The 13,071-nt window shown below is 47.1% G+C and overlaps 1 protein-coding gene across 1 annotated transcript; it reads right to left on the bottom strand.

Annotated features, from left to right (window-relative positions):
* Positions 1-8,555: 8,555 nt before the first annotated feature.
* Positions 8,556-12,476, bottom strand: LOC129399785 (uncharacterized protein CXorf49 homolog). The gene is made up of 3 exons (XM_055121160.1): positions 11,220-12,476; positions 10,354-10,554; positions 8,556-8,636 (listed from the first exon to the last, which is right to left on the bottom strand). The coding sequence occupies exons 1-3, from the start codon at positions 12,474-12,476 to the stop codon at positions 8,556-8,558; spliced, it is 1,539 nt and encodes a 512-aa protein (XP_054977135.1).
* Between the last annotated feature and the right edge of the window lie 595 nt (positions 12,477-13,071).

Raw genomic sequence — 13,071 nt, 5'->3', positions numbered from 1 at the left:
AATTTGGGTATGCGGGTTTTTTTTTTTCTTTTTGGGTCACACCTGGCGATGCACAGGGGTTACTCCTGGCTCGGGTATGCGGGTTTTGTGACTGAAATCTCCAGGCTTTCTCGGGGCTGGGATGGGCTACCTCTCCCACCTCCCTGTACTTCCAGTAGCCTCGGCAGTCATGTCCACACCCCAAAGAGGCCACCCAATTGAAAAGCTACTCAAGCCTTACCAATAAAAATACTGAATGCCCTGAACAAACACCATGACCTCTTAGCACCTGTATTGCAAACCATAATGCACAAAAGGAAAAGTAGAGAGAGCAAGAAGAAAAGTGCCTCCCCTAGAGGGAGGCTGGGGAGTGGGGGTGGGGTGTTGGGGGTTGGTGGTAGGGAAACAGGGGTCATTGGTAGTGGGAAATGTATACTGATGGAGTGATGGGTGCTGGATCATTGTATGACTGAAATATAATTATGAACAGCTTTGTAATGGTCTATCTCACGAATATTCAGCTAAAAATTTTTTTAAAAAAGTAATGTGGAGTTCATGCCCAATTCAACCCGCTTAATCAACGGCTAAATAAATAGCAGTACTCCTACATTTTAAAAAAGATTAACTGTCCATAAATATGAGGGTTTACCTCTTGTCTCTCTCTACTGTGTTCTACTGATATAAGAATCTGTCAGTAACAAACTGTTTTGATATGCTAACTTCATAGTATAATTTAAGGTCAGGAAATATGACACCTTTCAACTTTTATTCCCGAAGAGCTTTGACTATTTTGAGATTTTTATATGTAATACCATGTAACTTTTAACAGAATTTGTTCTAAGTTATTGAATGATGTCATTGGAATTTTTGTGCGAATTGCATTGAATATGTGTTTTAAGTAGGATGGCCATTTTAACAATGTTACTTCTTCAATCCATGAACATGGAATGCTATTAATTTTATTGTGTCCTCCTCTATTTCTTTCAACACTGATTTACACTTTTCAACGTATAAATCTTTCACCTCTTTTGTTAAGTTGATACTTAAGTATTTTATATTTTGGAAACTATTTTAAATGGAGTAGTGTTTTTTTTTTGGGGGGGTCACACCCGGCGATGCACAGGGGTTACTCCTGGCTCATGCACTCAGGAATTACTCCTGGCGGTGCTCGGGGGACCATATGGGATGCTGGGAATTGAACCCGAGTTAGCCGCATGCAAGGCAAACACCCTACCCACTGTGCTATTGCTCCAGCCCCTGGAGTAGTGTTTTTAAAACTTCTTTTTCTTCTGTTTCCTTATTTGTATATAGAACTGTGGTCAATTTCTATGTATTGCTCTGTAGCCTGTTTGCTGTATTGGCATATTTTTGTATAAGAATTTTTAAATAGTCTCAGGGTATTTTATGCATGGTATCATCATCTTCAAATAGTGATAGCTTAACCTCTACTTCTCTGGCAGTTTGTATCCCTTTGATTGCTTTATCTTGTCTAATTGCTGCAGTGATGACCCTCATGACTATACAGAATAATAATGGTGAAAGTTTATATCTTTACTTTGTGCCTGATCTCTGAGGGAAGGCTTTTACATTTTTTTCCTTTGACTATAATGCTGGACTGGAGCGATAGCACAGCGGGTAGAACATTTGCCTTGCAAGTGGCCGACCCGGGTTTGAATCCTCCGTTCCTCTCAGAGAGCCCGGCAAGCTACAGAGAGTATCCCGCCTGCATGGCAGAGCCTGACAAGCTACCTGTGGTGTATTCGATATGCCAAAAACAGTAACAAGTCTCACAATGGAGACGTTACTGGTGCCTGCTCGAGCAAATCGATGAACAACGGGATGACAGTGCTACAGTGCTACAGAGTATAATGCTGTCAGTAGGTTTATTGTAAATAGTTCTTTTATTATCTTGAGGAATGCAAGGGTACTGGGGAAATGACTCGGTGTTAGAACACTTCTTGTGCATATCAGGGCTCTGAATTTGATTCCAGGTACTACATGTTTTCCCTAGAACCACCCAATTTGTTGAGGGTTTGTTTCATGGATAATTCGACATATGCAAAACAAATATCAAGTCTTGTTAATACAATTAATTATAAAGATCTTATAGTTACTATATAAAGAGAAAATATTGATATAATGCAACACTACACTTTATATAGAAACACAAAAACTATGTATTGAAAAAATTTATTGATTAAAGTTCTATAACTCACAATACTGTTAGTGATGGTTTCCTGTGCACATAATTCCAGACCCACACTGTTCACTGATGCACACAGCTCCCTCCCCCAAGTACTCCAATACTTCTTTCTTTTAACAACCTCCTAAACTAAGTTATTGCCTCTGGCCCTTTGTTGTGTCTTGACGTGTATCTTTAACTCCCACATATGAGAGAGATCATTCTGTATATATCCCCTTCCTTTTGACTGATTACACTAAAGATAATATGTTCTAGTTTCATCCATGTAAATACAGCATTCTTTTGTGATAAAAATGCTCCAAAGGGGCTGGAGTGATAGCACAGCGGGTAGGGCATTTGCCTTGCACAAGGCCGACCCGGGTTTGATTCTCAGCAACCCATATGGTCCCCTGAGCACCACCAGGGGTAATTCCTGAGTGCAGAGCCAGGAGTGACCCCTGTGCATCGCTGGGTGTGACCCAAAAGATGCTCCAAAAATTAGAATAGGAAGCATATACTCAGCATAATAAAGACCATACATGATAAACACATCAATGGCATAATTAATGGGAATGCTTAAAATGCTTCCTCTAATATCAGGAACATAAGAAGGGTGCCCACTCTTACTACTCTTCTTCCATGTGCTAGAAGTTCTAGCTAGAGCAACCAGTCAAGAAAAAAAAACAACCCACAGGAAAATAGTACCTAAATAAATAGGAAAAGAAGAACTGAAATTGTCTTTGCATATTTGTAAATATCAATTTATTCTTTTTAATTATTTGTAAATAGGAAAGCCATGGACTTTTGGGTATTAATTTTGTAGCCTGTCACTGTACTATACAACTCTGTTATTGCTAAGAGCATTGTTTATAAAGTCCTTAGGATTTTCTAAATATTGTATTATGTTATCTGCAAATAGTGATATTGACTTCCTTTCCTATCTGGATGCTCTTGATACTTTTTTCTTGCCTAATTGCTACAGCAATTACTTCCAGTATCAAATGCTTTCTCTGCTTCATTTGACAGGATAATGCGATTTTAATTGTTTTTCATTATTGATATGGTATATTATGTGATTTACTTCTGTGTGTTAATCTATCCTTGGATCTCCAGGATGAATCTTACATGGTAATGGTGTATGATATTTTTGATGAGTTGTTGGATTCATTTGCCTGTATTTTGTTGAAGGTCTTTGTATCTGTGTTCATCAAGGATATTGGCCTATAATTTTCTTTTTTTGTGGTGTCTATGTCTACTTTTGGTATCAGAGTGGTATTTGCTTCATAGAATCTATTTGGAAGTGTTTCTGTTTCATCAATTTCCTGGAACATCTTATAAAGGATTAGCAATAAGTCCTCTTGAAAGGTTTGAAAGAACTCACTAGTGAATTCATCTGGGCCTGGGCTTTTGGGTTTTTGTTTTATTGGTTTTTGGCCACACCCAGCAGTACTCAGGGCTTACTCCTGGCTCTGCACTCAGGAGCCTCTCCTGGAAGTGCTCAGGGGACCATATGGTATGCTGGAGATTAAACCATGTGCAAGGTAAATACCCTACCCACTGTACTATCTCACCAGTGCCACCTGGAAAGTCTCCCCAAACTCATACACATAGATAGCAGTGCAATGCATTACTTAGCCAAGAGATAATCACTGGGTCAGTGTAAAGGCCTGAGCCTGAGGCTTTACCCCACTGTCTCAAGTGAGGGATTTAAGTGGAGGGATTAATCCCTTAAGATTAAGAATATTCAGGGACAGGGGGCTGGAGCAATAGCACAGTGGGTAGGGCGTTTGCCTTGCACATGGCTGACCCGGGTTCGATTCCCAGCCTCCCATCTGGTCCCCTGAGCATCGCCAGGAGTAATTCCTGAGTGTAGAGCCAGGAGAAACCCCTGAGAATTGCCGGGTGTGACCCAAAAAGCTTAAAAATTAAAAGAATATTCAGGGAGAAAAGATGGCGGCAGCTTGGCTGCGGGTGCCAGAGCTGGTGGGCAGTGGCAGCTTTTAGCACTCTGAACGGCGGGCCACGGTGGCCACAGAATCTCTGTGGATGAATGTAAATATCATTTGAATACTCTCTCTCAAAAAGAGTGCTAGTGAGATTCCAACCCAGTGTCGCTGCAGAATGTGGGCCTGGAGCGCGACTCCTGAAGATGTCAGTGGCTCCGCTACAGGTGCCAACGCTGACTGAGTGTTGGCAGCTCTCTGCTCTGAAGACCGGGCCTGCTGCAGTCACAGACTCTCTGGTGAATGAATAGTCCTTCTCGAATCCAACCTGGTATCAGTGTTGCAGCCCGTAGAGCACACACGCCGTGCACCAATCGCAGTCCCAGTCCCAGCCCTAGCCATCACCTTTGCTACCACTGGGGCCCTGAGGGTGCAGCACTGCAGGCAGGTCAACCTGGGCTCTCTGAGCAAGAGCATCAACTATCTGATGGTGCCTGAGGGCTTCTTGACACCCTAAAATCGCCGCCATACCTCTGGCCTGACTCCATTAATCAGGGCCAAGTTTTATGAGGAATTAAACTGCCGATATTTAAATGTGCAGGACCAATGCTCATGGGCCACCTCCGTTGCTACCATGCAAACTTATTTTCTAACCTTGCTCCGGAGATTCATAAGTAAATCTTGAAAGGAAAAATTTAAAGAGCAGCAGAGAGGCCCCAGAGAGATAGTACAGTGGGTAGGGCATTTGCTTTGCACAGGCTGACCTAGGTTCTGTCCCCAAAATCCCATATGATCCCTTAAGTGTTGCCAGGAGTACTGCGTGAGTGTAGAGCCAGGAAGTAACCCCTGAGCCTCCATGGGTAGGACCTAAAAAGAAAAAAAAAAAGAAGAAGCTGCAGAAAATCTTTTAGGACATGTGCATGGCTGAATCATCTGGAGCACATGAAGCGGGGCATGTTAGCCCGGTGCCCACCCAAACAGAGCCCCCCAGCTGCCACTTGCTCCCACAGTCCAAAGTTGCCACTATGCCTCCGGCTGGCCAGATTCCACCGTCTCGGGTTGGACTTCACTGAGAAATTCACCTGGTGAAGATCCAGGTATGCAGGATTTATGCTGGAATCTCCAGGCTTTCTTGCAGTCAGGATGGGCTGCCTTCTTCAACTTTCCTGTACTTCCTGAAACCCAGTAGTCACATCTACACACCTACAGTTAAAAATCTGTAACCACTGTGTCTTCCTGATAAAAATACTGAAATTCCTGATATTTCGAATACTTCCTAGATCTCAAACACTTCAACACTGGTAAATCAGTAGTAGCACTAAGTAGCACTTTCATTCTGTTGTTCAGCGATTTGCTCAAGCAGGCACCAGTAACGTCTTCATTGTGAGACTTGTTGTTACTGTTTTTGGCATATAGAATATGCCAAAAGTAGCCTGCCAGGCTCTGCTCTGTGGCCGGGACACTCTCGGTAGCTTGCTGGGCTCTCTGAGAGGGACGGAGGAATCGAACCTGTGTCTGCTGCGCATGCAAGGCAAACACCCTACCTGCTGTGCTATCGCTCCAGTCCAGTAAATCAGTAGTAGCACACCAAATTGGAGAAGGCAATCTATCTTGATTAATAAAACATAAACACCGAGGCTTACCCTGTAACATTTTAGTAATCTCTCATACAAGGACTTAATGTCTCCATGATGAGATACAACTTACTGTCCACGGTTGGAAGCCTGTCTCAAGTGCAAGGGAAGAAGGCAGCTGGGATAGAGAAGGTACCACTAGGACAATGATAGGAAGAAATGACCCCTCTGCATATGATCTGTATGCTGAAGGTATCTAAAGGAACAAACCCGATGACCTCTCAGTGCCTATATTGCAAATCATAATGCTGAAAAGGACAGAGAGAAAGAAGAAAAGTGTCTGCCATAGAGGTAGGCTGGGGAGGGAGGTGATAAGAGGGAAACTGGGACTTTGGTGGTGGTAAATGTGCACTGATGGAGGGATGGGTGTTGGAACATTGCATGACTGAATCCCAATCATGAACAGCTTTTTTTTTTTTTTTTTTGCTTTTTGGGTCGCACCTGGCAATGCACAGGGATTACTCCTGGCTGTACACTCAGGAACCACCCCTGGCAGTGCTCAGGGGACCATATGGGATGCTGGGATTCAAACCCGGGTCGGTCGCGTGCAAGGCAAACGCCCTACCTGCTGTGCTATCACTCCAGCCCCATAAACAGCTTTATGATGGTGTTTTCTCACAGTGATTCAATTAAAAAAATTTTACGAACGTTCTGTCTGGTCTTGACAGTTTTTTGCTTGGATTTAGGGCCTCACCTGGAGGTGTCCAAGCCTGACTTCTGGATCTCTTCTCAGAGATAACTCTTGGTAGGGCTGTGGGGACCATATGGAGTGCCAGGAATTGAACCAGGTAGACTGCATGCAAGGCAAGAGCCCTACCCGCTCTACTATTGCTATAGTCCTTCCTGTGTGTTCTTTTTTAAATTTTTAAAAATTTATTATTTTTTATTGTATCACTGTGAGATACAGTTACAAGGTTTCATGTTTGAGTTACAATCACATAATGTCCAAACACCTATCCCTCTACCAGTGCACATTCCCCACCACCAATATCCCCAGTATACACCCCCTTTTCCACCCTCCCCCTGCCTCCATAGCAGACAGTATTCCCCATACTCTCTACTTTTGGGCATTATGGTTTCAATACAGATACTGAGAGGTTATCATATTTGGTCCTTTATCTATTTTCAGCACACATCTCCCATCCCAATTCATTCCTCCAACCACCATTTTTTAAGTGATCCCTTAACTATTCCAACTGCCTTATCCCCACCCCCTCTCATGAGCCTGTGTGTTCGTGACTAGAGTCTCTAATCTCTTTGTTCACTGAATGACATTGTCTCTTCAGGGAGAGTATCCCCAATTAATTTTATTTACAAAGACATACAGACAACCACACTCACACAGCAATATTTGATAGTCATCATAATCGCTTTCCCTTATGGGCATTAAATGCTCAGTCCCTTGAGAAGTGGGCCTGGCATCAGATAGAACCTATGCAAAGACAATCTAACACAAATCTGTGCTTCTGAATCTCAGGCCCATTCAGCCCTGGGTCAGAGAGAGAAAATTCAGAGTTCACGTTGGTGACTGGGAGTCTGGGAGGTAAGAGCTAAGAAACAGAAATATCAAGTCCAGGAGAATCTCTGTGATGAGGATTTGGGGTGGTCAAATAGACTTCTGTGAGTACAGGTACCATGAAGGAGCACAAATACTTATCACTCTCACTGGTCATGGAAACTGACTGGTCTACTTCACTTAAGGATATGAGGATGGCCGGGCTAAGGGGAGGTGACTATCTGGTAGGACAGGAAAGATGTGAAAATGTCATCCAACTCCTGGCTCACCTATCGGCAATTCCTGCAAGCAATTTCGTCCCCCATTGGCCCAAATACACCACAATAGAGTCTTTTCCTGACCACCTACCCAAGTGTAGCCATTTCTCTTCCTGGTTCCTTGTGCATCCTCTTTTTGGATTTCAATGCACCTGTCCATTCTACCTTACATCTGTTCCATCCTTCTAGTGAAACCAGAGAAGGGTATTTATCCAAAGGATTTGTCACCCCATGTAGGAACTAAAGGAGAGCAGTGCGACCTACCAGACCCAGTGTGTGACATAAGGAGAAATGGACTCAACAGACAGAAGAGGACATACAACAGGTTTGGGTAAGGGGTTTGGCATTTGAAGGGAAGGGATGAGGTCCAATGTGCTCTTTTACCACCTGATGAAGAGCAGATGCAGGAAAGACTGCTGATAGCCAGCCACAGAGGGATCCAGGGTGCTCATGACACAAAATCAGGGTGAGGATAGAGAAGCAGAACAGAGGGACCGAGTCAGGAAAGGGAGAAGGAGATCCTGAATTCTGGCTGAATAGGTGAGGGAGCAGTAGTGAGCGGGAAGGATGACACCCCCAAAGGAAGAGAAGTAGGTAAGGACATGCAGTGGACCTGAAGGGGGAAGGAACAGATGTTGCCGAGGCAGGTAGAGGCCACACAGAAGCCTCTTCTGGGTTCTGTCCCGGGAACTTTGTTTCCTTGAGGATGTGTGCATCTGGTACCTTCCCGGTCCCCCACTCCCATCATGTTGGGCACTGAGAAACAACTCTCTTCCCTACCTTAGCCCAGGCAGCATGGCGCATGGTGGGGGGAGGCGAGGCCTGCCTGCAGACATTCTGCTCAGGGAAGGCCCTGAGTGCTCACTGGGAAGAGGCCGACCACGGAATGCCAGAGCTGACCTGGAAGAGCCTCTGAGATGGAGCAGATCCCATTCCTGACCAGACAGAGGGCAGACCAAAGAACATGAGAAGCGCTTTAATGATGAACTCTCATTAAACTGGGGCTGCTAGAGTGTCCAGCGAACAAGGAGCAGGTTTGGGCAGTCACGAAGATGATGAGCTTGTCTGCAGCTCACGGGTTCCAGGCTCACAGGCTGCTTGTTCGCTAGTAATATGTCGTTCCACCTGAGAAACAGAGCACAGTCAGGGAAGAGATTCAAGCCAAGGCCGGCCCGCAGCCCTAACAGTCAGGACTGGAGGAAGGGAGTGGAGTAGAGAGAGTGGAACACTCACTTCAAAGATTCTGTGGTCTGTCAGCCAGGGACTCACAGAGGGCTGAAACAGAGAGAGGCATCAGTAAGCACCTCAGACTCCTGACACATGGAGGGATCTGAAGACCCCCCTGGAAACCGTCTAGCCCTGCAACCTGAAATCCCTCCACCTCTATGTAGTAACCGCTGGGACTGACACCATCACCCATCACATCCATTCAATGTTCAAGTTTTTTTTAAGGTGTGTGGATCACACTCGACAATGTCCAGTGATTACTCCTGGCTGTGTGCTCAGGAAACACTCCTGGCAAACTGGGGGGACCACATGGGAACCCAGGTGGGCCACATACGTGGGAAAGGCCCTACCCGCTGTACTATCGCTCTGGCCTCATCAATGTGCAAGTGTTTACTAAATGGCAACTAAAAGTACTATAGTTCTCAAGCCCTGGGGCTTGTCAGACACATTCAGAACTTGTGAAGCAAATTCACCCACAAAGACACATGGTAAAATTCATACCAGAGAGTTGCTGCAGGCAAGGTAGAGAGCAGATCTGCAGACATGCAAAGAGATCTCCAGGGCTCATTTTCATTGGCAAAGCACATAGAGGCTAAGCAAGACTTGGCCTCACCTCACATACACACCCTTAGCTGTCAATGGCCCGGGCCGGCCTGCTGGCTTCTCCTCTCCACGGAACCTTGTTTCCTTGAGGGTGTGTGGACCTGGTACCTTCCCAGTCCTTGGACGCCCCGCGCCCTCCCATACAGGGCACTAGGACCCAGCACCCTTCCGTGTCCCTGACCCAGCCTGCAGGTCCTCATACCTATTCTCTTCTTGAGTCTTGCTACTTCATGCTGCAGCTCAACACACTAGCCCAGCAGACAGGGGAGAAAGAGAAAAGATTAGCACATTCTGTCCTCCTATTTTTCCCTTTCTATGCCCCTAACTTCCCCAGGGGACCTTGCATCACAAATCCCAGTGTTTAGAATGGCATTGAATCCTCATCGTAGGAGGTATTCTATATTGTGGTTTGTGGGGTGTGGGACCCACTTTAACCCTGACTCAGAGCCAGTTATTTGCTCTCTGTCTGTGTTTCTAGCAGCCAGAGGAAGCGTTACCCGTTGACAGTCTATTCTTCCAGAAGGTAGGTGCAGACGTGCTGGTATTGGGAAACACTCGGGTTGTTCCTGGTCCCCTGAAAGAGAAACACACTCCAGCCTCCAAGGTTCATCAGATTAGGGTGGGAAGTGTCTACAGGGCTGTACACGAGGCAGCATCTCCCTCTGTTGGCAGTGAGGGGTCTCTGCCCTTCTCAGCTGCTCCGGAATGTCCCATGGAGACACTCCCAACAACTGTGGTTCCCAGTGACCTTGCCTTGCCTTAGACACTCACACAGCTGCAGTCAAAGTCTGCCACTGAGGTAAGCAGGGTGGCTGAGCAGGACTTCACAAGAAAGGATGGGTTCCTTGCAAGTCCACATCCCAGCTGCAGTTCGAGACACCACTACAAAGCACCTGGCCATACAGCCCAGGGAAAGGGCTGCATGCTGTCCTCTTAGAATATCAATTCCTATCAGCACACTTCCAAAGTAGGGAAGGCTGAGAACCCCACAAGCAGAGAATCAGTATTTTACCTCTTCCCTGTCTTCTGCTACTGCAAAAAAACCCACAAACTCACCGGAATGAGGAGATTCTTTGATCATCATGTCTTCCTGGTTCACAACTGTGGCCTGACCATTTCCTTGAGTTTGGTGAGCACTGGTGCCAAGGCTGCCGCTGCTGCCCTCTGCAAGATGGATGCTCTGGCCAGATAGCTTCAGTCTGGTTGCTAGCATCTAAAACAAAAATTTCTCACAGATTTGAACTTGCACTGTATTTTTAGGGACTGAGCTGATATAGGAAATGAGACAGGAACTTCTCTGGGTTACAGGGAAAGTAGGTTATCCCTCAGTCAGCCCCTCACTAAGGCAAGGAGGCAGGGCTGAGTGAGACAGAACAGAGAAACTCAGAAAAAGTGCCGCCCCTAGAAGTCAGGCTCTGGGAAGGGCCTGGAGGTAGGAATCAGAAGCCCATGAGTGTAAACACCAAAGCTTGGGGGCCAAACTTTTCAGGGCTACCCTGAGCCAAATCAGCTACCAGCCCTCCTTTTCCAGGGAGAAAACCTACCATGTTCAAGAAAACTGCTTGGCATGTAGGGTGCTATCTTCAAGTTTTCCCCTACGCAAATGACCCCCATTTGATCATTAGTGGAGGTGAATGGGCACAGGTGAAAGGATGGGTAAATGATCACTGTATGAGTAAAATGCAAACACAAATAAGTTTGGAACTGTACATCACAGTGATTCTCTAATAAAAATTAAAAAAAAAAACAAATGACCAACATTTGGTACCCCGTGATCATGAGCACTCAATGACACCGTATGTCCACTGGACAGCTTAGACGGAGAAGGGTTAAGGGAAAGGGAAGGGTCAGGAAGGAGGAGGAGGATGGTCTACTCACCTGGCCCATGGGGGTTGGATCTTGATTTGAGTCATCGTCTTCACTGGCCACCTGCTCAGATTCACTTGGCTCTCTGATCACAATTTTTTTCATGTTTGCACAAATGTTCTTGGGTTGCTTGCTTTGTGGAGGCACCACAAAATACCTCTTGGTCGTACCAAACATGGGTGCACCCGATATTGGTGCGAAGGTGGTAGGTTCTGAAGGGAGTGCTAAAACTCTTTGCCCCCACGAAGGAAGGGCTCTCCCCATATTCAATTTGGAGTTATCCCCAGGAGAGTTCTTTTCTTGGATAACTATCTTAGGTTTGGCTGCTGGTGGACTGCATGTAGCAGAATCTCTGGAGTAGGTGGGCTTGCCCTGCCCTCTACCCCAAACCACATTAGGAAACCTGACAAAAGCGGCTTGATTTGCAACACTCTGCTTCTCTACAGCCGTAGGGCTGCCCTGGGGAGGGGAACGCACTGAAGCGTTTGGCTTAAAGCACACTTTCTTCTGGACACTGAAATTCACGGGTCTGGTTGTATCTCTGGGAATCTCAGTGCTCCTGCTGCTGGCCTGTTGCCCCTCTTTTGCATATACGTTCATCTTCACCGCCTGCATCTCTCCTGACTCATCTTTTTCCCCGTGATCAGATGGGAGTATAAACAGGCCTTCTGAATGGCACCACTGTCGGCCTCTGGGCACATCCCACCTACCTCTAGAGCTGCTCTTATGGACCCTCCAGATCTGCCCTCTCTGAGCCACACCAATTTTTCCTGGGGGTATTGAAGCCGGCGGCACTTCTACGTGACGCTGGGCCCAAGCGCCTCGAGTCCCTGTCTGAAAGCCCATCCAGCGTTCGGAAGCCTCAGCCTGGCTGTTGTCTAAGGGACGGTTTTTGGCGGCACTCTGGACCTCTGTGCTGAAGAGCTTGTTCACGGTGGTGGCCTCAGACCTCGTAGCTGTCTCGGCCCCGGTCACTTGAGGGTCACCATCATCGCTGTGGATGACCGTGACGTTGCTGACTGAGGCGTGAAGACGGCGTTCTCTATCCAAACGCACGGCTTCCCCCGCTGGCGTTCCTTCTGTCCGAAGCTCTAAGCTCTGGGTTCCCCGGCGTCTGCTCTCACCTTCCCCGCCAAGCGGCACCCCCAGGCCGCGGCCTAGTGCATTTCCGGGAGGGGACCTGGGACCTCTCCCACTCGCCCCGGCCTGCTGCCCGCCCTCAGGCCCTACACTTACACTGGCTAACGGCACGTCATCCGGGGAACGCATGCTGTTCCCGAGCCCGGCAGCCTGACTGCGGGGGAGGATCGTCTAGTCCTTCCCGGGCCGAGAGGGGAGTCCGCCTCGAGCTCTGTGGCTCCACGTGCCAAGCACGACCGCCAGTAGCCCGAGGCAAAAGCGCCTCGCGTCTGTGGCTACTATGAAGTCAACGGCCGCTGCCTGTTTCCGATTGGTCAGACAAACTCTCCCATCAGCCACGACGCCCAAAGCCCTGACCAATAGGATGGAGACCCTCTGCTTAAAGGCCCAGCTCACAGGGTCAGGGTTCACAGGCTGGTCACGTGATGGGATGGTTCTTCGAGTTCTAATCCAACCTCATCCTGCTCCGAGCGCTGTTGATGAGTCACCACTCTAAGGGCTCCTATAAAACAAGCATCCAACATTTGCGTTCCACGTGACCGACCTGGGTTCTAACCCCAGCACCACGTATGGTGCCCAGTGTACCTCTGAGCATAGATAGAGCCAAAAGAAAGCCCTGAGCACTGTTCAGTGTGGCGTCCAAACCAGAAAAGAATTTTAAAGAGACTCCTCTGAGGACCCAATGTGCAGGATAGTACCAGGGTAAGGTGCTTGCCTTGCTCAC

Source organism: Sorex araneus, chromosome X, assembly GCF_027595985.1.
Source record: "Sorex araneus isolate mSorAra2 chromosome X, mSorAra2.pri, whole genome shotgun sequence".
NCBI lineage: Eukaryota > Metazoa > Chordata > Mammalia > Eulipotyphla > Soricidae > Sorex > Sorex araneus.
Note: the sequence above shows the minus strand (reverse complement) of the source record. Positions and strands in the feature narration are given on the sequence as shown.

Coding starts and splice junctions, on each gene's coding strand:
- LOC129399785 (XM_055121160.1), bottom strand. CDS start 12,476: ATGCGTTCCCCGGATGACGTGCCGTTAGCCAGTGTAAGTGTAGGGCCT. Junction 10,555..11,219: donor ATCCAACCCCCATGGGCCAG/GTGAGTAGACCA, acceptor TTTTTGTTTTAG/ATGCTAGCAACCAGACTGAA. Junction 8,637..10,353: donor TAGCAGAAGACAGGGAAGAG/GTAAAATACTGA, acceptor TCTGTTTCTCAG/GTGGAACGACATATTACTAG.